General features: G+C 44.1%; 1 protein-coding gene across 6 annotated transcripts in view; it reads left to right on the top strand.

Moving 5' to 3' along the window:
• DEPDC5 (DEP domain containing 5, GATOR1 subcomplex subunit) overlaps positions 1-26,638 on the top strand; it is a 168,179-nt gene that overhangs the window by 127,681 nt on the left and 13,860 nt on the right. For 4 of the 6 annotated variants that reach the window (XM_077461520.1, XM_077461522.1, XM_077461521.1 and 1 more), the window contains 8 exons: positions 1,882-2,101; positions 2,199-2,320; positions 2,417-2,516; positions 2,675-2,737; positions 12,429-12,550; positions 12,624-12,707; positions 13,428-13,560; positions 13,650-13,758. In XM_077461520.1, coding sequence (XP_077317646.1) covers positions 1,882-2,101; positions 2,199-2,320; positions 2,417-2,516; positions 2,675-2,737; positions 12,429-12,550; positions 12,624-12,707; positions 13,428-13,560; positions 13,650-13,758 — 953 coding nt within the window. Of the gene's footprint in view, positions 1-1,881; positions 2,102-2,198; positions 2,321-2,416; positions 2,517-2,674; positions 2,738-12,428; positions 12,551-12,623; positions 12,708-13,427; positions 13,561-13,649; positions 13,759-26,638 lie in introns of those variants that run through there. The other 2 variants (XR_013263847.1, XM_077461523.1) reach the window with 2 other exon arrangements.

Consider the following 26,638-nt stretch of genomic DNA (forward strand, 5'->3'; position numbering starts at 1 on the left):
ATACACATGCACAGGTCTTTAGAAACTGCTAGATAATGAAGATGTTCACAGGCCGGAGAAGTGGGGCAGGGACTATGGAACTGGTCAAGAAAACAAAGATACAAACTTTCAAGGAAGCAGACTATACACAATATGTAAGTCTGGACTGCTTTACGTGAAATGTAAAAAAAAATAAAAAAAAGGGGGGGAGAGGGTTTAGTGGGGTGTAGCATTACTTAAGGTCTACTAACATAATCATAGTGAATGATACGAGACACATATGAACAGAATGAAAAGTAACAGTTACTTATATTAGATATAGATGATCGGTTACAGAAATAGCCATTTCAGCATCATCGATTCCAGGTCAGTTTCAGCAAGGCTCAGGTGACTTGTAGCCACTGCAGGTCACCAGTTTTGATAGTCAAGGATGGCCCTATAGATGCATTTGCAATCCCACTCAGTAGAGCCCTGACTCTCCTGTTATGGTGTTCAAAGCATTACTCATCAGCTTATCATTGTACCTTCCAAATTTATCATATGTACCTTATCATTGTACCTTCCAAATTTGGAGACGTTTTAGAAGCATAACAAAAACTATTTTGCTGACTGAGGCTCACTGTTGCTTAATGTGCCTTTGACCACACTAAACAGTTGAACACATGATTCTCATATACTATATCATGCTATTATCATATAGCATTATACCTCTCCAAAAAGAGAACTTCTAGGTAACGCCATGTTTTACATGGCAGACTTGTAAGTGAATGCCATCCATATTAACTGGCTGTTTATTGTAATCATGGGGCCACTGTTAAAGTTGATCTAAATATGGACAATACTAACCCAAATGACTAATTACATAGGAGTTACTTTATCTACAAAAGCGTGTTAAAATGATCCACCCACCTAAGTTATGCAAAATAACTGCATTTTTCAAAGCCTGCAATCTTGTAGAACAGTGCCATTATCTCCTGCTTGCTCTGTGGACTACTAGGAAAGATCATCAATTTTACACCCAACCTGAGCTCTCTGAAAACTGATTAAGTGTAGAAGAAATACACAAGTGAATTGAATAATTCCTTATACACCGATCAGCCATAACATTATGATCCCTGACGGGTAAGGTGAATAACTGATTATCTCATTACAATGGCATCCGAAAGTGGGTGGGATATACTAGACAGCAAGTAAAAATGTTGTCCCTGAAGGTTATGTGTTGAAAGCAGAAACAACGGGCAAGCATAAGTATTCTGACTTTGACAAGGTCCAAATTGTAATAGCTATGGAGCGAAGACTAGCTTTTGTAGGCTGATCCAATAGAAGAGTTACTGTAGCTCAAATTTCTGAAAAAGCTAATGCTGGTTCTGATAGAAAAGTGTCAGAACACACAATGCATCACAGTTTGTTGTGTATGGGGCTGTGTATTTACAGACCGGTCAGGGTGCCTATGCTGAACTGTGTCCGCAGCCAAAAGCAACTATAATGAGCATCAGAATTGGACCACAGAGCAATGGAAGAAGGTGGCCTGGTCTGGGGAATCCCTTTTCTTGTACATCATGTGGCTGGCCGGGTGTATGTGTGCATTGCTTACCTAGGGTGATGACATCAGGTTGTATTTTGAACGAAGGCAAGCCAGCAGCGGCTGTGTGACCTAAATGATCTGTTACTAACGGCTTGGTGTCAGATACCACAGCATACCTTTAGAGATCTAGTAGAGTCCATGCCTCAACAGGTCAGAGCTGTTTTGATGGCAACTCCAATATTAAGTGGTTAAGATGGGTGGCCATGATGTTATGGCTGATCGGTATGTATGTTAGTAGTATGTATATGTGTATATATATTTATAATATTTGTTGTCTTATTTTCTTATTTCTATGAACTCTGCATCCTTCTGTGTAGTCTTATTGAGTCTTTAAAGTTCTGGCGCACTCGGTTCCTTCTCCTTCCCTCTTGTGTTGGACCCACCAAGCGCATCACTGAGGGGGAGCAGCGTTGTGATGTGTATGGAGACCGCCCCAGATCTGAACAAGAAGAAGTACAACTAATAGATGGCTTCCTGCGATTTGTGGAGTGTCTGAATCGGATCCGCAGGCGTCACAGATCTGACCGGATGATTCGAGTACCTTACTATTCTTTTTATCTTGTTGCTTTACTATTATATGGAACATATATTTTAAATGTTTACTGATGTGCTTGTGTCTTTATTGTATTTTTAGAAGGGAACCGGTATGAAAGGACTGCAGCTTCCAACCCACCCCCCAGAACCCCCTGGACCTCCAGTAGGAAAGAAAGGAACATCTGCACTCTCAGCTCTTCTAGAGTTGGAATCAAATCAGAAGTAAGATGGCCCATCTGCCAAAAATCATATGAAAACCACTGTTCCCAAAATAAGTTAAGAATAAACAAAGTAAAACCAATAATATAATTTTTACAGGGGTTTGGGGGAACAGCAAGCCTTAGCCCATGCTGGAAAAGCCTCCTGTCAGGCCACAGACCCAGCTGTCACTCCAAACTCTGTTGACAGCCCTCGTAAGGTAAGTAAGAAGGTTGAGATGTAGAATTTGATAGCGCTTTGTGACTTCTGTTCAGTCAATTTTCCTAATTCCTGTGTGCCTTCCAAATTGTAATGGTGCGTGGTTCAACCTGTCTCTGTCTCTTTATGGCTCCCTCTGCACTGTCACTTTCATCTCAGGATGGGGCCTTCTTTATGGATTTTGTTCGTAGCCCACGTACAGCAGCATCATTTAACACGCAGGTTAGTGTCCCAGGTACCAGCTCTTGTGTGACAGAATAAGCCTTTGCATGAGCCATTATCTATTATTATGAACATATATTTACCTTTAACACAACATATTTAGTGCTGCACGGTCTACCACTAACTATATACAGTATGTTCTTTTTTTTATATATGTAATGCCGCATACACGAGATTGGAAATTCGGCCAGCAAAAGACCAACATGAGCTTTTGCTTGGAAAATGCGATTGTGTTTATGCTCCACCGGTTGGAAAAAGTTCCTAACCGAAAATGCGTTTGTGTGTATGCAGTTCCGACGCGCAAAAACTCACGCGTGCTCACATTCAACCACGAGACGGAAGCTATTGGCTACTGGCTATTGAACTTCCTTTTTCTAGTCCCGTCGAACGTGCTGTACATCACCGCTTTCTTGATGGTCGAAATTTGGTGTGATCGTGTGTATGCAAGACAGCTTGAGCGAAATCCCGTCGGAATTCCGTCGGAAAAACCATCAGAGCCTTTTCCGACCAAAATTCCCATCATGTGTATGCGGCATAAGTTTTCTTTATATATGTATTTATGCGTATATTTACATTTTCCCCAATGGTGTGATTGCATTTGTATTATGAGAATCTTGCTGTTATGGCTTTGCATATGTGTATGCACTAATGCACTAATTTGTACTTGCTCCTACTGTCTATACAATATTAATACATATCCACTGTGTGCATAACAGTATTTTATAGGGCCTTGCATGTGAATGCATATATTGTTTACATTTTTTAAAGCTAAACGCCAGCCAAACATCTAAATGCACAAATAAAATATGTACAAGTGCTGTTTTAGCTGTCAAAGGATTTGCGTTACTATCTATTTAGTGCTGAGACTTGCACATCCCTTCCAGATTACAATCAGAGGGACAACAACACTCAACACTTTGGGGTTGATTTACTAAAACTAGAAAGTGCAAACTCTGGTGTAGCTCTGCAGAGAAACCAATCCGCTTCCAGTTTTTTTTTTGTCATATTTAATTGAATAAGCTGAAGTTAAAAGCTGATTGGCTACCATGAACAGCTGCACCAGATTTTGCACTCTCCAATTTTAGTAAATCAACCCCTTTATCTTTTACAATTAAAGAATTGCACATTTGGTTCTCAGAGATTCCTCTCTCTCCTAATCCCTGTACAGCAAAACACAGACTGGAGGAAGCTGATATCAATTGCACCAATTGCAGTTATACAAAACTATTTTACAAATAATAATGAACACAGAGCTGTGTTAATATGTGCCTTTTTTTTATCTGCCTGGAGTTCAGCTTTAAAGTGTGTTATATAAAATAACAAGAGATGACATTGTAAATAATTGTATTTCCTAACACTTTGCAGTGACAGTAGAGGGTAAAATAGCGGGCAACTTGCCTGGTATAACACTGTAGGTAGTTCTGAAACTACAAAAATCCATATGATGATTTTTTAGAGCAGCAGGGATATTTTTAGGCATGTTTGCAAGTGGAATGAGTAGTAATATTTTATCTTAATCATACAGTTCAGGACACAGGCAGAGTATTCATACACACTTCGGGGGGTATGCCCACTGTGACGGGCAAAGCCTGGACTTTATATACAGTCCAGCCTTGTGGACTGGTAAGGCAGGGTAACCCTGTATCTCTGACCATTATGTAAAAACAGGGCTGTGTTGGGAATATATTCACCTCCCAGGGTAAACTTTTCAAACTTGGTGCTAAAATTCAACCACTTGGAGCTGAGTCCCGGTGGATGATCATGTGGTACATTACACCACTAGTTGCACAGCTTAATGCCACTTCCACCTAGAGCCCTTATAAGAATCTCAGGTGCTTCCTCCTGTACTTTTGCTTTGAGAATTCGTTAAAGATGGTCTACACATAGATTACCACATACTTTTCAGTGCATGGTTACTCTAAACTCTGTGCCTTACTCCGTGGATACCTCACAGGGGAGTAGTCTTACTTCTAGCTATGGCAGAAACCAGATCAAATGGAGCCTGTGGAAAATTGCAGGTGACCATTCGCTCCCTGCCTAAGGCCTGAACAACATTCAAGCTCGATGCCTCACTTGCACTGGAACAGGGCCCGGCCCTAACCTCGATCTCTGCATGCGATTTTAGCTCTATTTCAGACATATAATAAGTGTCCTACTTGACAAAAGCTGAGTTTTTCTGCATCTATATCGAAATGTATAAAATTCCTCTTCAGGGATTTTAAGGGCAACCAGAAGCATCAAAAAATATTTCCCAGGACTCGCTGTGAATCATACAAAATCTGGTTAAAACCGTGGGCACCTGCCTGGGAGTACCACATATATGATCTTACAAATATAATTCTCAACTTGTGCATGGTGACATGGACCCTTTTGACGCATGTTTTTATGGATCTTTGATATTTTAATATTTGCAATAAACCTGAGAATTTTATAGAAAAAAATGTTTTTTTTTTTTTTTTTTGCTTCTGGTTGCCCTTAAAATCACATAAGAGGAATTATATACATTTAGAAACAACAGGGATGGTGGCAACCCTCACCTTTTACTGAGCAGTTTTTCATTGTTCTGCATCTATATCATTATTTCTCGGACAGATTATGATCTAAAAGTTTTGTATATAAACCCACACCTTGTAAAACAACGTATTAAGTTTAAAATAGAAATGAAAAGCAAAAAATTTGTGTATAAATATAAAAACATCATAAATAACACCCTTTTTTCCCCCTACGTTTTTTATACATAATTACATAATCTCTGTACTCCGCTGCATAAGGATCTTAGAGAGACGGGTGGAGAAACAGCAGCTCGCTGGTCTTCCCAATAAATGTCTATGCAGGAGGGGGTGACGTGTTCTCGGCATAGCTAAAAACCTGACCACGCTGTGCTCTCGTGCGTAGTGGGGTCAGTTTTTAATAGGAGAGAAGAGGGACTGGCAGGAACACCAGGTATTGCACACAAAGGAAGCACTACAAAGAGAACATCATACACTCTCATACAAGTACATGGTAGAGCAGGCACATATCAGGAAATTTTGGTTTGACATATATTTTAATAAAGCCCTCCTTGTCCTGGGCTCAAAAAAAGCAACGCCTCTTCTGCTACTCCTGTCTCCCAACTGGAGCCAGATCCCAATATGCCTGCCCACAAGACTGGGAATGAAGAGTATATTGATGTAATATTGGAGGAAGCTGCATAAGATTTTTCTTCTGGGTATTGCAGTTTCCCCCCACACTCCAAAGAAATGCTGGAAGGTTAATTGGTTCCTGTCAAAATTGGCCCTAGTATGTGTATGTAGAATGTGAGTTAGGGACCTTAGATTGCAAGCTCCTTGAGTGCAGGCACTGGTGTGAATGTACAATACACATTTAAAGGTAATGCGTAAATTGTCAGGCTATATAAATACCTATAATCAATACTCCTATGTACAATTTAAGATAAGAAGAATTTTTAATTGTCTGCAAATTCCAGAACTTAGAATACAGTACAGGACATAAGATGCAGGACATAAGATAACATTGCTTTCTGCAAAATTGAAGGACTCATGGAGTGGGGTAGGGTTGCAAGGGAGGCATCCAGGAGGCGTGTCCTTCAAAGCTTTGCCAGGTTAGATTGCCAGAGTTAGGTTAAAGTGATTGTAAAGTCTTTTATTTATTTTTTCTTTCTAAATTATATGTTATACTAACCTGCTCTGTGCAGTGGAATTGCACAGAGCAACCCTGAATCTCCTCTTCTTGGGTCCCCTGCTTATAATCCTGACCCCTCCTTTTTTGAGTGCCTACATAGCAAGCCACTTAGGGGACACTTGTGCGCGCCTGCACTCAGACACAGTGTTGCTCGGCTCCCTTGTCACTGGATTTTCTTGAAAGCAGCTTCTGCTATCTCCAGCAAAGCCTGTGAGAGTGAGGAAAGAGGATAGAGCTGCTACAGACAGGCACAGTGCTGGATCGAGTAAGGACTCAGGTAAGTATAGTAGGGGGTGATACTGTTACCTAAACATTTTTTAACCCTAATGCAGGGAATACAGTAAGGTAAAAAATGTTTAGGCTGTAGAACAACTTTAAGGGTGACATTTAGATTTTGGGGGAGATTATGAATTGACGGTTAAAGAGGAAATAAAGTCTTCCTCTTTTTAATTGTACCTACAGGTACGTAGTAAGGCTTACCTGTAGGTACTGTAAATATCTCCTAAACTTGCACCGTTTAGGAGATATTTACTATATACGCTGCCGCCGACGTCAACAGTGTATGCGCTCTGAAGGAACGGCCCGCTCGTGACGTTTCTTTAGGACCCTTGCTGTGACATATGGCACCCGCACACGCATGGGATTGACGTCATTGTGGCTGCGGCCAATCACAGCACAGGAGCCCGCAAACTCGGAAGTGACTCTGGCAAAGATGTTGGCCGTGTGAGCAGAGTGCGGGCGGCACTGGAGGGCATCATTCCAAGGTATTTCATAATGAGTTAGTATGCGATGCATACTAGCTCATTATGCCTTTGTCTTGCAGGGGTTTTTATTTTTGGAAAAAAAATTCTGAGATTTATAACCTCTTTAAGTAGATTAGGTTTTATAGGTTGTAAAGGCAGAAGTTTTTTTTTACCTTAGTACATTCTCCACACTAAAGTAAGAAACCTTTTGTACTCAACTCCCCACCAGCCTCCCCTTATCCTTACCTGAGCCCGATCTCGATCCAGTGCTGTGCCCGAGAGCAGCAGCTCTCTCCACACTGGACATGGAGGCAGCAGTGGGAGCCATGGGCTCTGGCTGCGGCCAATCACAGCCTGTAAGGAGGGAGTGGAAGGGCAGGGCGGAGCCGGGCTGTGTGTATCAACGGGGACTAGATCTAAGGTATCGAATCAGTTCCTGAAGATCCGCTCCTTTCGCATGGAGTCAATCAAGTTAGTAGTTTCCATCCTACAAGGAAAAGAACTTATGGCATCCATCGACATCAGAGATGCATATTTGCACGATCCTATATTTCCTGCTCACTAGACACTTCTATGATTCAAAGTACAACAACAACACTTTCAGCTTCTAGCCTTGCCCTTCGGGCTAGCCACAGCATGACAGGTGTTCACAAAAGTACTGGCCCCAACTCTAGCCAGGCTAAGGGCACAGGGCATTACAGTCTTGGTGTACCTAGACAATCTATTGTTACTAGACCAGTCAGTGGCTTGCTTGGAGCAGAGTGTACACATTACAACCAGTTACCTGGAAAGTCTGGGTTGGATTCTCAACCTAGCAAAATCTTCCTTAAAACCGCAAAAAAAAATATTTGGGCCTGATCATAGACACAGCCCAGAAAAGGGTGTTTTTGCCTCCGGCAAAGATCAGTTCCATACAAGAGCTGGTACGGATGGTCAGGTCAAAAAGAGATCCCTCAATTTGCCTTTGCATGAGGTTGTTGGGAAAGGTGGTAGCTTCATTCGAAACAGTTCCCTGTGCACAGTTCCATTTGAGACTGTTCCAAGCACACAGGATACTGTTTTGCAATAAAATGATGCAAGCTTTGGACTTGCCAATGCGGCTGTCTCCAAAGATGTCCCAAGGCCTCAGTTGGTGGTTACTAACCCAGAATCTGCTTAAAGGAAAATCCTTCAGACCAATTATCTGGAAGGTAGTAACGACTGATGCCAGCCTCTCAGGCTGGGGAGCAGTACTAGAGAAAACAACTGTCCAGGGACAGTGGTCGAGATCCGAAAGAACCCTGCCCATCAACATCCTAGAGATTCGGGCATTGTGTCTGGCTTTGAAAACCTGGACCGCCAGGTTAAACAATTGTCCTGTCAGGATCCAATTCGACAATGCCATGGCTGTGGCCTATAACAATCACCAAGGGGGCAAGGGGGAGTCTCTCAGCTCAGAGAGAAGTGAACCATATTCTAACTTGCGCATAAAAGAATGTCCCATGCTTATCAGCAGTTTTCATCCCGGGAGTAGAGAATTGGCAGGCGGACTACTTAAATCGCCAGCAGTTATTCCCAGGGGAATGGTCTCTTCACCCCGATGTTTTTCAAGCTGTTTGCCAAAAATGGAGACTTCCGGATGTAAATCTTCTAGCGTCCAGATTCAACATGGAGTTAGCCAACTTTGTGTCCAGGACAAGGAAACCATTCACATGTGAAACAGATGCATTGGTGACCCTGTGGGATCAGTTCTCACTGATCTATGCATTCCCCCTATTCAATTGCTGCCACGACTTCTTTGCAGGATCAAGCTGGAAAGAAAGCTGGTAATTCTGGTAGCACCAGCATGGCCTAGAAGGTCATGGTACGCAGAAATCGTAAGGAGGGCAGTGGAGGGCCCATGGCCCCTCCCACTAAGGCCAGACCTGCTCTCTTAGGGGCTGATATTCCATCCTACTTTACGAACGCCTGGCTATTGAAACCCACATTCTGAAGAAACGTGGGCTTTCTGGCTCAGTTATCTCAACTTTGATTAATGCAAGGAAGCCAGAACTATATATTAGAGTTTGGAAGGCTTATGTTTCCTGGTGTGAATCCAAGGGTTGGCACCTTTGGAGATGTGTCATAGTCTCAGCCTTATCAATTTTATTTCAAAGACCGCTTGCTACGAATTCTTTAGTCTGGGGTTTTATGCAAGGGGTGATGCGGATTAATCCGCCAGTTAAATCACCCTTGAACCCCTTGTGACTTAAATTTAGCTTTGTCAGTGTTACAAAAACAGCCATTTGAACCTATACAGCGTATTCCCTTAGTCCTTTTGACAAGGAAGCTGGTATTTTTTGTTGCTATATCCTCAGCAAGAAGGGTTTGGGAATTGGCTGCTCTTTCTTGTAAAGAGCCATATAATATTTGATTATTCATGAGAACAAAGTGGTGTGTTATGCCCTCGTCCAGGCTTTTTGCCAAAAGTAGTTTCAGGTTTTCACCTGAACCAAGATATTGTCCTGCCATCATTTTTTCACTACATTGTCTTGATGTGGTGAGAGCAGTGAAAATCTATTTAAAGGCAACTGCTCAGATTCGCAAGACTGATGTCTTATTTATTGTGCCAGAAGGTCCTAAGAAGGGACAGGCAGTGTTGAAATTCACTGTTGCTAAGTGGATTCAGCAATTTATTATTCAAACTTATGATTTAAAGGGTAAGATTCCCTTTTTCAAGTCAAGGCGCACTCTACCAGAGCAGTTAGTGTTTCTTGGGCAGTGCGTCACCAGACCTTCATGGCTCAGATCTGCAAATTTTATCAAGTGGATGTAAGGAAAAATGAGGATATCGCTTTGGGGCGCAGTGTACTGCATGCAGCAGTATAAGTCCTCAGGTCTGGGGGTGCCATACGGGTTGTGTCTCCCTCCCCTCAAGTAGCATTGCTATGGGACATCCATTAATTACTTAAGGCTCTGTGTCCCATGATGTACGATAAAGAAAATAGGATTTTTATAACAGCTTACCTGTAAAATCCTTTTCTTGGAGTACAGCATGGGACACAGAGGTCCCGCCCCTCTTTTTATGGGGTTTAGTTACATTGCTTGGCTACAAAAACTGAGGTACTCCTGGAAGGAGTAGGGGTTATATAGGGGAGTCAACTTCCTGTATTGGGTATACCAGTGTCAACACATGAAGGTTGCCCATAACCCATTAAGTGATTACGTAACACAGGCTCTGTGTGCCGTGCTGTACTCCAAGAAAATAATTTTACAGGTAAGCTGTTATAAAAATACTATTTTCTTTTACAATAACTTTAAAGTGGTTGTAAAGGTCATTAATTTATTTTTGTTAAATAACAAACATGTTATACTTACCTCCACTGTGCAGCTCGTTTTGCACAAAGTGGCCCCGAACCTGGTCTTCTGGGGTCCCTCGGCGGCTGTCTCGGCTCCCCCCGCAAGGACTTCTCTCGTTCATGTGAACGCCCTCGCATGGTGAGGAGTACTTGTGGGTGCACTCCCCTGATATAGCCGCTCACTGTAACCAATCAACGACCAGGCTGAGCGGTGAAGAGGATGTCGGGGACAAGCACGGGACTTTCGCGGGGTCAGCTAAGTAAAACGGGGGGGGGGGGGGGGCTGGGGAGGCCGGAACTGTCGGATGTTTCTTCACCTTAATGCATAGAATGCATTAAGGTGAAAAAAAAAATTTACCTTTACAACCCCTTTAAGTCAGGGGTCTCAAACTGGCGGCCCTCCAGCTGTTGCCAAACTACAAGTCCCATGAGGAATTTCAAGGCTGACAGTTGCAAGCATGACTCCCACAGGCAGAGGCATGAAGGGACTTGTAGTTTCGCAACAGCTGGAGGGCCGCCAGTTTGAGACCCCTGCTTTAAGTTTTAGGGTTAGCTTAACCGCTTAAGGACCGCCTCCTGCACATATACGTCAGCAGAATGGCACGGCTTGGCATAATCACGTACCTGTACGTGGCTCTTTAAAGAAGAAGTAAACCCTGATGAGTTTACTTCCTCTTTCATTCCCTGCAAAGGTAAAGCATAATGGACTACTATCGCGACCCGGCCCTGAGCTCCATGGCCACAGGACCCGCGGACCCGATCGCCGCTGGTGTCCCGAGATCGGGTCACAGAGCTGAAGAACGAGGAGAGGTCTGTGTAAACAAACCTCTCCCCATGCTTCCTACTGTGGCTGTCACCAATCATCTGTTCCCTGTTATAGGGAAAGACGATCAGTGACATCACATGCCAAGCCACGCCCCCAACAGTAAAAAAAACACACACGTCACACATAACCCCTCCCCGCCCCTAGTGGTTAACTCCTTCACTGCCAATGTCATTTACACAGGAATCAGTGCATTTAAATAGCACTGATTGCTGTATAAATGACAATGGTCCCAAAAATGTGTCAAAAATGTCCAATGTGTCCGCCATAATGTAGCAGTCACAATAAAAATCGCTGATCGCCGCCATTACTAGTAAAAAAAAAAAATATTAATAAAAATGCTATAAAACTATCCCCTATTTTGTAAATGCTATAACTTTTGCGCAAAGCAATAATCGCTAATTGCGATCTTTTAAAAAAATGTTTTACCAAAAATATGTAGAAGAATACGTATCGACCTAAACTGAGGAAAAAAATGTTTTTTATATATATATATATTTTGGGGATATTTATTATAGCAAAAAGTTAAAAATATTGCATTTTCTTCAAAATTGTCGCCCTATTATTGTTTATAGCGCAAAAAATAAAAACTGCAGAGGTGATCAAATACCACCAAAAGAAAGCTCTATTTGTGGGAAAAAAAGGACGCCAATTTTGTTTGGGAGCCACGTCGCACTACCACGCAATTGTCAGTTAAAGTGACCCAGTGCCAAATCGCAAAAAGGGGCCCGGTCCTTTGGCTGCATATTGGTTCGGGGGCTTAAGTGGTTAAAGCAGACCTAAATTCAAATACCTACACCCCCCCCCCCCCCCACACCATTATTTAGACAGTTATCTTTAATCCCTTAAAAAAAGAAAATAGCTGCCATTACTTATCCTCCAGGATGCTTTCCACCCAGGCCCTATAGCCCAGTGATTTTCATCTGCATGTGCCTTGAAGTCTGGGTTGTTCAATATCTGATTATCCTGTCTAGTGTGCTGTATGTAAATGTTTATTGAATCACCTTTGTTAACATTCTCTGTAACATGCCAAAGTATTTTAAATATTTTAGAAAACATAATAATTGCCTGGTTTTAACTTTATTCAGCCCTTATTCTAAATAGAATATCATTCTGATCTATTACAGATTTCTGTTGATCAGGGAGTCTCTCCTTATGTTGATGGAAATAGCAGCCTGACAAACAACACCCCAACAGTTACTCAAGGAAGCAATACAGGAGAGCAGCCATTTCAATCGGCTGAGACAAGGTAAAGATGCTCCATTATCATTTGTGTGATTCTGCTTGTTATATGAGATTTCTAACCAGTAATTCTGGTTTAGTGTCCCACAGATGTCTGGGGGACCGAGCACTCTACCTTCCAGTGCCAGCCTGAGTGAAATTCTTGAGGCTATGAAACACCCAACGTAAGTACCTGGTATGCTTTAACAGGTTTTCAAACAGTTGAAGGGGTTGAAGAAAAGTGGTTAATTTATACATTTAGTAGAGTGTGAGAGTCATTAGTCAAAGTGTATCTAAACCCAAAAACAAAAATATATTTCAGCTTACATGTCCTTTGATGTGGGTGTTAGGTTTGTTTTCTTTATTCAGGCTTTTATCCCCTTATTTTGACCTACTAATCTTGCCAGTAACACAAGTTCCTGTCCTGGCTTGCCAACCCTCACTTTCTATACTGTATCTTTGGAGCCTGTCATCCTAGGCTGCTTGCTTTGCTTGGACAACAAACACCTAATCCTCCCCACATCTTCACAACACGTGGGAATGCTGGTGGCATCATTTGGGATTTCAGCTCAGTGCACATGAAGTTAAAATGACTGAATTTATAGAAATCAACATTAAAGTTTCAATACTTGTAGATGAACTGAAAAAGTGAAAAGTTACATTTATGCAGCAACCACATCCAAGGACTGGTAGGCTGCAACCTATTAATTTTTTTCCTTGGATTTTGATAATATGATGATATAACATGGTTAGTGTAAAAACTGAAAGACGTTTCATGCCCTTTGTTAGTTTACATAGCTTCTATGGAAATTGACATGGCAATAGCTTTCAGAGTTGTAAAGGAAACAAATAGTAATATGTCAATGCACCTAAATATGAGTGGTATGTTATTGATTTTCTTGCAGTACAGGTATTCCATTGCTATCCGAACAGAAAGGCCTTCCTCCATGCTGCTTTATCAGTGCTGAAGTTGTACATTGGCTGATCAATAACATTAGCTGGGTGCAGACTCAACCTGTGGCAATGGACATCATGCAGGTAGGAAAAGTGCCTGCGTTCTCCACAGTTATAATTAGATATTTGGTAAAATTAATAATAATTAATCAAATATTATATGTATCTTGCAGAAAATGTTGGATGAGCAGTATATTACCCATGCTTCTGGCGAAACACTTAGAACCTTTATCTATGGGTTCTACTTATATAGGATACCTCCTGAACGAGAGCTTGAAAGGGGTGAGAGCAACATGTGTTTGTAACTTAGAAAGAACAAAGTCTTCTATGGAAATGTGGTTTCTTAGTCGTGCAGTACAGGACACAGAGTTTTAATATTTAACCGTGGCTTATGTTCAGCTAAGTTCAGGTGATTAGACCCTGGCTAAAGAGAAAGCCACAGGGACATCCCCCTATATAACCCCTCCCATTCCTAGCTAGCCTTGGTTTCTTGCTAGTGTCCTTAGGTGATGGACCTCTTCTGTCTACAGAGAGCAGATTGATACTTTTTTTTCTCTAAGATGATTTTCAGTGTTCCTGGCTGCACCATAGCCACTGTGGCTCATTCTGAAGTTTCCAGATTGGTTAATTCCTTGGGGTAAGCCTTGGGGGACTGTACCTGGACCCTGCTTGGATGAAAATGTGGGGCTGGCCTGTAATGCTGCTTCAAGTACCAGATCCTGCATGAGATTCACTTTGGGTTCTATACAGCTCTAGTGCCATAGTCTGCCAGGATGAGCCAACTTCAGTTGAAACTTAATCCAAGCTTAAAGTGATTGTAAAGTGTTGTTTTTTTTCCTATAAAAATAATAATCATGTTATACTTACCTGCCCTGTTGCAGTGGATTTACACAGAGCAGCACAGATGCTCCTTTTCTCGGGTCTCTTTTCTGTGATCCTGGCCCCTCCCTCCTTTTCAGTGCCCCCACAGCAAGCAGCTTGCTATGGGGGCACCCGAGCCAAGTCACAGGTCCCTCTCTCCCCTGATTGGCTAGCTGACTTTGACAGAAGCAGCAGCCAATGGCACCACTGCTGTGTCTCAACCAATCAGGAGGGAGAATCTCGCAAGGCTGAGACAGTCATGGACATTACTGAACAGAGAGGGACCTCTCAGGTAAGTGTTAGCCCTTGTACACATGGTCGGACATTCCGACGGAAAATGTCCGATCGGACATCACGACGGATAATCCGACCGTGTGTGGGCTTCATCTGACTTTTTCCGTCAGAATGTCCGACCAACAAAGTTTGAGAGCTGGATATAAAAATTTTCTGACAACATGATCTGATTGAACTTTGTCCGATCAGTTGTAGAGAATTCTGATTGGACAAAGTGCCACGCATGCTCAGATCAAATTCTTTGACCAAAGCTATTGGCTACTAGCCTGAACGTAGTCCCGTTGTAACTAAATAACGTCATCACGTTCCGAATGATCGGATTTTCCGACAACTTTGTCCGACCGCGTGTATGCAATACCAGTTTCGGACAAAATCCGTTGGAAAAAATCCAATGGATTTTGTTGTCGGAATGTCCGACCGTGTGTACAAGGGCTTAGAGTGGCTAAGGGGGGCTGCTGCACAGAGAAGACTTTTTATCTTAATGCATAGAAAGCATTTAGATAAAAGAACCTTCTGCCTTTACAACCACTGTAAGGACCATTACCATTGCTACCCTTGTGTACAATGTGGGACGCATCCTGTCTTTTCTCCATTCTGGTCTTCTAGATCATCTTCTGGCCTTGAGTAACAGTAGTGGGATAGATCTCAGCCTTGGGTGGACTGCTTTAAAGACTATTGGCCCTTCATTCCTTAGTTAAGGGCTAAGTTCAAAGTTCAAGTTCAAAATATAATCATAAATGCACATATTTTTGCAGGTAAAAATGTATGCATTCTTTTTTTTTTCCTGGATCCAGACTTTCATTGTCGGTGCCTGAACTGATATCTGTGACGTCAGCAGAAAGTGGACATCAGTCCACTCTCTGATGAAAACGTGTCACAGGATTGCAAAACGAATTGCACTCCTGTGATCCATAGGAGAAGCCCAGCCAAACAAGCTTTGACTGGACTTCTTTTTTAAGTATACCGAGTACAGATGGCTTTGCAGTATGGTTTGAGCCCATACAAAATGAATAGGCTCAAAAAGTGGTTTCAGCCTGGGTTCACACAGGAGCAATGGGAAATCCACATGCGATTTGGACAGAAATCGCACTGCATTCCTGTTCCAATCCCATGCGATTATTTGCAGTGTGATTCGTGTCCAAATTGCATGCAGTTTCCCCCACCGCTCCTATGTGAACTCAGGCTGAAAGCACTATGACAAACTTGGGATCACACAGGAGCGATGCGGGAAACCGCATGCGATTCAGACAGGAACTGCACTGCATTCCTGTTCAAATTGCATGCAATTCTGTACAGTGCGATTTAAGCCCATTGATTTTGTATGGGCTCAAATCACACCACAATGGTATTAGCTTTGGGTATCGGAGCATTTTCATGAGTACAAGTACCCGTGAAAATACTTTGTATCGGCACCAATATCAATACCAGTACAACCCTACCCTTAAGGATATTATCTTGTCTGACCTAACTTGCAAAGTGACCTTTTTCATTACTATCACCCCTGTGCAGAGGGTTTCTAAGTCAGCCTCCTTATCCTGGAAAGAACCTTTCCTAGTCCCAGCCTCTCTACGATTAAGCTTATTGTGGTGAAAAATATTAGAGGGGCATGGCCACATCTAACCAGCCATATGTAATAAACACGTATGGAGCGAGGTTATCAGTGTGTGGCTTCCCTCTTGTTTGCTTGCTGGGTAGCATGGAACCAGGACAAGCTTCTAAAATCTGGCACCTGACAGACTGTAGACCAGGGAATTTATTGGAGCTTCGTGCGGCACATGCAACATTAATCTTTAACAGTGAGCTTCTGTTACACAAAGATATGGTTGTCCTGAGGCCAAAAGCCTCTTTTCTCCCTAAGGGGGTTTACACTTTTCAACTTGACCAGGACTTTGTTCTTCCCTCCTTATGCCCCGCTCTGAAACATCCCAAGAAAAATTCTCTCCATTGTCCAGACCAGGACTCTTTAACATGGGTCAAAACGGGCAGCCGCCCAGAGCTCAGTCATTGTTAAGGGGCCCAAAGCCTCTGCCCCTTGGGCCCCTTGTCATAGGGAGGCCTGGACCAGTGGCAGCAGGAGCAGGGAGAAGCGAGAGCCTGGGAGGGAGAAGAGCTCCCTGACCACCAGAGATGTGAGGAGCAGCAGGCGCCGCATACCTGACACAACGGCACCACCCAGAGCCTGGATTCCTCCATCCACCTCTTCACTCCTAGCCCTGACAGCGGGCCCAGAGGACAAGTGGATCAGGGGCCCCCCCCTGAGGACCGGCAGGAGGCGCATGCAGCCAGGGACTCCTATCCGCCCTCCTCTCCACTTCCAGCTCTGACAGCAGGCCCAGAGGACCGGTGGGAGGTGCATGCAGCCAGGGGCTGCTACCCGTCCTCCTCTCCACTTCCAGCTGTGACAGCAGGCTCGGAGGACAGTCAGGTCAGGGCCCCCCGAGGACCAGCAGGGAGGCGCAGGCAACCAGGGACTGTTACCTGCCTGGGACAGTCTGTGGTCTATTGCATAAAATAGATCCGCAGGAAGGAGCAGTGCACCTCACCCAGAAAGTGAATGGGCCCTGCCCGCTGCTGGCCAGCATGAATGTCCTATGGAAGATACTGGGCATCACACACACACCTATTCACAGACAGGAAGGCACTGCAGACAGGACTAGGGATCTCTCTCTCACCCCTCTCTTCCTCTCACCCCCTCTCTGTGACCCCCCTCTCTTCTTTCTCTACCCCCTTTGACCCCTATCTCTCTCACCCCCACCTCTGATCCCTCTCTCTCTCACCCCACCTCTAATCCCTCTCACCCCCCCCATTCTGACCCTCTCTCTCACCCTCCCTCTCTCTCACCCCCCTTTCTGACCCTCCCATTCTCACCCCCCCTTTCTGACCCTCCCTCTCTCTCACCCCCCTCTCTGACCTTCCCACTCTCTCACCCTCCCACTCTCTCACCCCCCCTTTCTGACCCTTCCTCTCTCTCACCCCCCCTTTCTGACCCTCCCTCTCTGACCCTCTCGCTCTCTCACCCCCCCTTTCTGACCCCCCCTTTCTGACCCCCCTGCTCTCTCACCCCCCCTCTCTCACCCCCCCGCTCTCTCACCCCCCTCTCTGACCCTCCCTCTCTCTCACCCCCCTCTCTGAGCCCCTTCTCTATCATGTCAGCCCTGGTCCCAACATGGTACATGCTGTGGAAGCTTACCTCTTGTCTAAAGCTTTTTTTAGACAATTTGACTCCCTCCTTTTGCTTCCAGTGGGCAACCTGCAGAGGACTCCCTGCGTCTTGTTGCACTATATCTAGGTGTATTAGACATTTCATCATTGGAGCCTATGATCTAAAGGATAGGGTTCCTCCCTTTCTTATTAATGCACACTCTACCAAATCTGTTAGTGCTTCATGGGCCTTTCAGCATTAGACATCTGTTTCTCAGATTTGCAACGCTGCCATCTGGTCTTCTGTTCACACATTTGTTAAATGGTAACAGGTGGATGTTCAGACCTCATCTGATGTCATTTTCAGACGTAAGGCTCTACAAACCGACTGTTTGGCCCAACCTGTAGTTTGACTGCTTTTGGACATCCCATGGTTAAAGGCCACTTATTTTTTTTTGCAAATCAGCCTGCAACACATTGCAACTGTCAGGTTCCTGCAAACTCCTGCAAACTCAAGCTCTGTCTATATTGAGGTATTGCTTTTTAGTAAGAAAACTGGAGGAAATGTCAATGGACTATGATTGCAGTAATCCCTGCACTTGTGTTCCATTGAGAATTACAAGTTCGACTGCTGCAATAATAGCTTATTTACAGATCTCTGAAAAGCTCAATCTGTAGCCATACAAATTCTATTTGCATCATGTTATACCCTAAATACAGGTGTAAAATTTAACCTAGTCCAAAGGGTGGAGTTGCCCTTTGGAGACTAAAGATCCTATGTTCTGTACTGTACGACTAAGAAAATAGGATTTTTGACAAAACCGTAAAATCTGTTTCTTTGAGTGCAGAACAGGGCACAGGACCCTCCCTGTGTTTTTTAGGATCTCCATATTGCTTGCTACAAAACTAGGGTTAGCAGGGTGGCTGCATGGTTAAAAACTAAAGAGTCTGTACAAGAAATAGTTTTTACTGGTAAGCCAAAAATCCTAATTTTTGCAACACCTCTTTGTATCTGTTTTTACCTTGATCATTACTTAGCTAATGTGCGGACCTATTGTAATTTTATAGGATAAGAGATGTGATAAATTACTATTATTTTGAGGTAGGGTTTCCCCTTCTTCACATTTAGAGGCACCTGTTTCAATAGTTTGGTCACCCACTGTAGTTCCATTTAGGGAATTCACGCTGAAGATGTTCTAGGATGGGAGCCATCAAGCCATCGATCGCAATCTGTCGTCCGCGGGCAGGTGATGGGTAGATCACATTTGTGTCCTTGCCAACACTCTAGTGCTCATTCCCCAGACTAGCAGAGCAGCTTAGGGAAGTGATGATCTCAGGTCAGGAAGCTTTCAAAGCCAACCCTAGGTAGTGGAGGTATTCCCTACCCCACAGCACCCCCCTGGTTTATGTGTGGCTGCTAGACAGGAAATGTCTCTGCCACTTATGAGTTGCTGTCAACTGTGACAGCTTTTAGGCAGGATAGCCTAGATTCAGACTTGTCCGAACTCTTCTGAGCTCATCCCAAGTGTAGCAGTGTTAATTTTGGCAGCAAATTTCGATTTAGCCTTAGGACTACAGTATCTCACAAAAGTGAGTACACCCCTCATATTTTTTAAAATATTTTAGAAATTACACTTTGCTACAATGTAAAGTAGTGAATGTACAGCTTGTGTAACAGTGTAAATTTTCTGTCCTCTCAAAATAACTCAACACACAGCCATTAATGTCTAAACCACTGGCAACAAAAGTGAGTACACCCCTAAGTGAAAATGTCTCAATTGGGCACTATTAACCATTTTCCCTCCACGGTGTCATGTGACTCATTAGTGTTACCAGGTCTCAGGTGTGAATGGGGAGCAGGTGTGTTAAATTTGGTGTTGTCACTCTTACTCTCTCATACTGGTCACTGCAATTTCAACATGCCACCTCATGGCAAAGAACTCTCTGAGGATCTGAAAAAAAGAATTGCTGCTCTACATAAAGATGGCCTAGGCTATATGAAGATTGCCAAGACCCTGAAACTGAGCTGCAGCATGGTGGCCAAGAGACCTTACAGCAGTTTAACAGGACAGGTTCTACTCAGAAAAGGCCTTGCCATGGTCAACCAAAGAAGTTGAGTGCATGTGCTCAGCGTCATATCCAGAGGTTGTCTTTGGGAAATAGATGTATGAGTGCTGCCAGCATTGCTGCAGAGGTTGAAGGGGTGTGGGGTCAGCCTGCCAGTGCTCAGACGATATGCCGCACACTGCATCAAATTGGTCTGCATGGCTTTCGTCCCAGAAGGAAGCCTCTTCTAAAGATGATGCACAAGAAAGCCCGCAAACAGTTTGCTGAATAGAAGCAGACAAAGGACATGGATTACTGGAACCATGTCCTGTGGTCTGATGAGACCAAGATAAACTTATTTGGTTCAGATGGTGTCAAGCATGTGTGGCAGCAACCAGGTGAGCAGTACAAGTATGTCTTGCCTACAGTCAAGCATGTTGGTGGGAGTGTTGTGGTCTGGGGCTGCATGAGTGCTGTTGGCACTGAGGAGCTGCAGTCCATTGAGGGAACCATGAATGTCAGCATGTACTGTGACATACTGAAGCAGAGCATGATTCCCTCCCTTTGGAGACTGGGCCGCAGGGCAAGATTCCAACATGATAATGACCCCAAACACACCTCTAAGATGACCACTGCCGAGCTATGTGTTGTCACATGAAAAGATATAATAAAATATTTACAAAAACATGAGGAGTGTACTCACTTTTGTGAGATACTGTAAAATGGCATTTTTATTTTTAGTCCCATTTTAGTCTTCTGCAATTGTTTTAGTTGTATTTAGTCGACTAAATCTCCATGACATTTTAGAACTGTAGGACATTTTATTTTGATCAAAGATTGTATGGCTCAGAGCAGTGGGAAACAAAGTCTTAGGCCGCGTACACACAGGCGGATTGTCTGCCCAACTAAGTTCGGCAGACAATCCGACAGACAGTCCGTTCAAAATTAGCATGAACGGACTTGACCACACACGATGAGCAGACAGTCCGCTGAAAGCGTGCGTGATGACGTGTACAGCACGTACGACGGGACTAGAAAAACGACGTCCTATACACTGCAATGCAACCTTCGGCCGTGTAAACCCTTTCTGGGCATGCGCCATACTTAGTCCGTCCAACTTGCCTACACACGAGCGGACTGTCCGCTGAAACCAAGTTTGGACGGACAAAACCAAGTTTGAACGGACTGTCTTACGGAAATTCCGTAAGACTTTGTTCGTCAGACTGTCCGCTGAAAAAGTCAGCTGAAGCCCACACACGAGCGGATTGTCCGCTGAAACACTGTTCAGCGGACTAAGTTGGACAGACAATCCGCCCGTGTGTACGCGGCCTTACTTTGGAAATTTGCAGTCAGGATCTCCAAGCTGAGGTGTCCTCCCACACACCAATAGACAAACGGTCATCGAATAAAAGCAGCCGAAAACTCCATACCATCAAGCATATTTATTTTCAAGCCTTCACAGTGAGTACAGTCAGCAGCAGACTAGTTTTGGCGATAAGCCCTGTTCACAGCACATCTCCAGTACATTTTAGTAGACTAAAACGAATTTCTCTTGCGTTCATTGACGAACAGCACTTTAATCTTGACCTTAGGGTTATATTGCCACCTTTAGGAGAGGACTAGGCAGAACACATAAAAAAAAAACAAGCACAATACCGCCCAGGGGGCGGTCCTACTGGCTATAACCCCTCACTCTGCTTCCAGCTGTTCAGTTTTTTTCTGCCTAGTCTAGGAGAAGGACCTGGCTCCCTGTGGGGACCAGTGGTCTTTGAATTTTTTTCTTTTTTTGCTTCCCCCCAAAGGCGAGAGTCTGGTACCAATGTGGGAAAGGTTTCGGGGATTCTACTCCAATCAGGTTGTAATCCCAAAGAAGGAAAGGGTCCATCCGGACCTGGATTGCAAGGTCATCAATTGTTATGGGAAGGTTTGTAGCTTCAGGATGGAATCCATTATCTGGTCGCTGCACACCAGAGGTTCCTATGATTTGCATTCGGGGACGAGCACTACCAATCAGTAGCTCTTCCCTTTGGCCTAGCGTCGGCACCAAGGGTCGTCACCAGGTACTGGCTCCAATTCTGGCATTTTCGAGGCAACTAGGGATCGCGATCGTGGGTTACCAGGAAGATCTCCTCCTGAGGGCGGCTTCTGCCTCAGGACTAAGGGAGGGTGCGGCGATCACCATGCAGACTCTTCAGGAGTTTGGCTGGGTGTTGAGTCTCCAGAAGTCAGTGTTGATGCTGACCCAGTGCCTGGAGTGCTTGGGGTTGATTCTGGACTCCCCAAAGGCGAGAGTCTTTCTTCCTTCAAGCAGGCTGAAGCTCTCCAATCTGCAGTGCGGTTACTAATGTCCCGCAGGTGGTCGTCGCTGTGTTTCTGCATGCGAGGTCTGGGACTCATGATAGACACTTTCGAGGCGGTACCGTATGCTCAATTCCACACTCGGGTCTTGTAGAAAGAGATCCTGTCAAATGGCACAAGTCTCTGACATCCCTGGATTATCAAATCCAGGTGAGCCAGCTAGCCAGGTCTTCGTTTCTCTGGTGGCTGAGGCCCCCGGCCCTTTGGTCTGGGAAATCATTTCTTTCTCTTCATTGGACGGTGATCATGACAGACACCAGCCTGACTGGCGGGGGGGGGGGATTTTTGGCATCCAGTTGGCCTATGGTTGCTGGGAGTAAGAAGAATTGCATCTGTCGATCATTGTGCTGGAGCTGCAGGCGATCAGGCTGTGCCTCTCCACATGGTCGTAGAGGCTGCAGGGTCGTCCGGCCAGGATCCAGTCGGACAATTCCACGGTGGTGGCGTATGTCAATCATCATAGAGGGACAAGGAGCTCAGCGGCGTCGCTGGAGGTCTCCCCCATCATACAGTGGGCAGAGTGGCTTGTGCTGGCTCTGATAGCCGGGTACATCCGGGGCATAGACAACTGGCAGGTGAACTACTTAGTCGTCAGTTGCTGGACCAGGGGGAATGGTCACTGCATACAGGAGTGTTTTGGCTCATTTGCCTAAGGTGGGGCATGCCAGATGTGGATCTCCTGGCTTCTTGGCTCCACCTGGAAGGGACAGAGGTTTGTGGCCAGCTCAAGGGATCCCTGGGCGGATGCGTCAGATGCGTTGTGGCCCCATGGAGGCATTATCGGCTAATTTATGCCTTTCCCCCTCTCAGGCTCCTCCCTCGTCTGCTGCGCAGAGTGGCGGCCGAGGGGATTCTGGTGATTCTGATGGCCCCAGACTGGCCTCGACGTCCTTGGTATGTCAACATGGTGCGGTGTTCCTTGGTGGCTGCTGGTGCAGGAGGAACTTCTTTCTCAAGGTCCAATACTCCACACTGCCTTACCGTCTCTGGCTTTAACGGCATGACTGTTGAAAGCCAGGTGCTGAGGGTCCGAAAGTCTTTTTCCCGGAAGATTTATCATCATACCTGGAAGGCCTACATCTCCTGGTGTGAGGAGATGGAGTGATATTCACGTTCTTATTTGGTTTCCAAGATCCTGCTGTTTTCTGCAGTAAGGAATGGATCAGACACTTGCATTGAGTACCATTAAGGGGCAGATACCAGCTTTGGCCATTTTTTTTTCAGCGGCCATTGGCAATTCGCTCTATGGTGCGTTTTTGTTTGTTCAGGTAGTTCGGCATGTAGCCCCTCCGGTACGCCCGTTGCTGCCCCCGTGGGATTTTAATCTGGTGCTTTTGGTGCTTCAGAAACCCCCGTTTGAAAACATTAGGGAGATCCCTTTATGGACGCTCTCAGAAAGAAGTCTTTCTCGTGGCTATTACATCTGCAGGGTGGGTTTCTGAGTTGGCGGCCTTGGCATGCAAGTCTCTTTATATACATGAGGATAAGATGGTTCTGCGTCCACAGCTCTCTTCTCTTCCAAAGGTTGTATCAACCTTCCATTTAAACAAGAACATTGGGCTTCCGTCCTTATGTCCTCTGCCATTGTATCCCGAGAAGTTGGCTTACATTCTTTGAATTTGGTCCGTGCCCTGAGGGTGTATCTGTCTGGTACGGCTCCTTTTTCGGAGGCCAAACTCTGTTTGTCTTTGTGGCTGGTCCGAGGAAGGGCCTGGCTGTCTCTTCAGCCACTGTTTCTCAGTGGATCAGACAGATTGTGGTTCAGGCTTTTGCCATAAGGGGGCGGCGCCTCCCTTTCCTGTCACGGCACTTTCTACCAGGGCAATTGGTGCTTCCGGGGCTTTCTAGCATCAAAAGTCTGATTCTCTGGGTGTAAGGCGGCTAACTGGTCGTCCGTACATGCTTTCACCAAATTTTATAAGGTCTATGTGGACGCATCTTCGGATGCATGCTTCGGCCTCAATGTTTTGCGGGCGGCTGTCTGAGGTTGAGACTCCTCTGATGAGTTCTTTTGGTGGTGGGTGGTGTTTATTTTCTCTGTTCCCACCCCTCGCTGTGACACTGCTTGGGGACGTCCCTAAGGTCAAGATTAAAGTGCTCCGTCCATCAGTGAAAAAAAAGAGAAAATAGGATTTTTGTACTTACCGTAAAATCTTTTTCTCTGATGTTCTTTGACAGACACAGCACCCATCCCTTCTATTTATGTTTGTACTGCTTTTTGACGAACTGAGCTGCTGGAAGCAGAGTGAGGGGCGGTACTGTTTGTTTTTTATATGTTCTGCCTAGTCTTCTCCTAATGGTGGCGATATAACCCTAATGTCAAGATTAAAGTGCTGTGTCCATCAATGAACATCAGAGGAAAGAATTTTACAGTGAGTACGAAAATCCTATTTTTAGTCATCTAAAATCTAATGGGTGTAGTTAAATTGCTTTAAATTAATGGCGTATCAAACACAGGGTGGTACTGTGGATACAAGACATAGTAAAACATGCCACGTCCTGATATTTGGAATTATTAAATAGAACCGTTGAAGGTGATGGATTTTATAGGCATAAACACAGATTTCTTTAAAAGAATTTATAACAAAATTTATTTACAAAAAGTAGTGCAAAACATACATAGAATTGCATGAAACACTAATTGCCTCAGAGCATAACGATTACACTGTCAATGTGGTCTATTTAAATCACAAAAAGAACTTATACATTTCCATTTTGCTATCACAATGCTATGACAATTGTATAACAGGCAAAAATAAAAGGAAAACCAATAAAAATAGACAGTGTATCATAGATGACTCAGTTTGAAATTGCCCTACATGTTACCCGTTATACAAACGATTCATCAGGAGCTTTTGGCGTTTTTCTAAACACAAATGAACAAAAATAAAAAATTAAAACAATCAAAAATTCATAAAGATTACATATAATATATCACACTTTATAAATGTGCTCCCCTTTTATCCCAGGACCAGAATTTTTTGCCAAAGAGAAAAAAAAAGTTAAATTGTAATGCATTTAAGCATTTCTCTACAATTTCCAAACTCATTATATACTGCTGGAGTCAAAAATCGAATATGTTATTATTTATGGCATTGAGGTATGAGCATGCACTACAGACCAGTGTTAATTTTGATGTCAAATTTCAATATAGTTTTGGTCTTAGTCTTTTGACTAAAATGGCATTTTAGTTTTAGTCCCATTCTAGTCTTTTGACTAAAATGCCATTTTAGTTTTAGTCATATTTTAGTCGACTAAAATGGTATTAAGTTGACTAAATTGTTTTAGTCGGACAAAATTAACACTGGAGTGTAGTGTGCTGATCTCCAGAGGATCAACACACCAGAGCAAGTAGATCATTCGCAGCACCCTCCCTGTGTTGCTCTGCATCAAGAAACCTGTATGAAACTTCTGTGCCCTCCTACTCACCCTATGGTGTGCTCTCCTGACCGGTCTGTACGGGGCCCTCCTGAGCCCCCTGTACTGTCCTTTGCCCTGCTTTTCCCCAAACAGTGCTTTTCATACTACTGACTTCTGTAGACTGTCTTGCCTACTACTGACCTCTGTACACTGCCCTACATCCTACTGACCTCTCTCTACGCTGCGCTGCCTACTATTGACCTCAGTACGCTGCCCTGCCAACTACTGACCTCTGTACACTGCCCTACCTACTACTGAGCTCTGTATCCTGCCCTATTACTTACCTCTGTACACTGTCCTATCTACTACTGTCCCTTAGACACTGTCCACTGCCCTACATTGAAAAAACAAACTACTATCAACAAGCAAAAGGTCACGTTACACAAAGAAAAGAACTAAACAGTAGCACTTTTAAAGGTATAGGAACCATAAAAAGCCGTGCCACGCTAACAAAGTGCAGAAAAGAATTACAAAAGCAAATACAATTCAATTTGCTTACACATATGCAGCAAATGATCTAAGAGATATGAAGTGCTTTTAACCTTTTTAATAAACTTTGTCCCATTAATTTTACACTATGAGAGCCTGGTGCTCTTTTCTTTTTTTTTTTTTGATTGACATCTTGTTGCTATGTGCTTTGTCTGAACGAGTGGTGGCTGTACATTCCTGTGTATTGGTTGCAGGCCGACAGCTTTATACAGTGTGTACTTACTTCTCAAATGCTGAGGGGGTCACACTACCTCTGGTAAGCTCACATATGTGGCGTGGTAGATTGAACACTGGGTGTTCACTGCCCTACCTGCTACTGACCTCTGTACACTGCCCTACCTGCCATTGACCTCTGTACACTGCCCTACATACTACTCACCCCTTGACACTGCCCTATTTACTACTGACCCTTGGACACTGCCCTATAGTGAGGGAAAAAAGTATTTGATCCCCTGCTAATCTTGGTCATTTGCTCACTGACAAAGTAATGATCAGTCTATAATTTTATTGGTAGTTTTTTTTTGCTTTGTTTTTTTTAACAGTGAGAGACAGA

Source organism: Lithobates pipiens, unplaced genomic scaffold, assembly GCF_037356315.1.
Source record: "Lithobates pipiens isolate NorthernLeopardFrog02 unplaced genomic scaffold, aLitPip1_a1.2 Scaffold_3, whole genome shotgun sequence".
Taxonomy (NCBI): domain Eukaryota; kingdom Metazoa; phylum Chordata; class Amphibia; order Anura; family Ranidae; genus Lithobates; species Lithobates pipiens.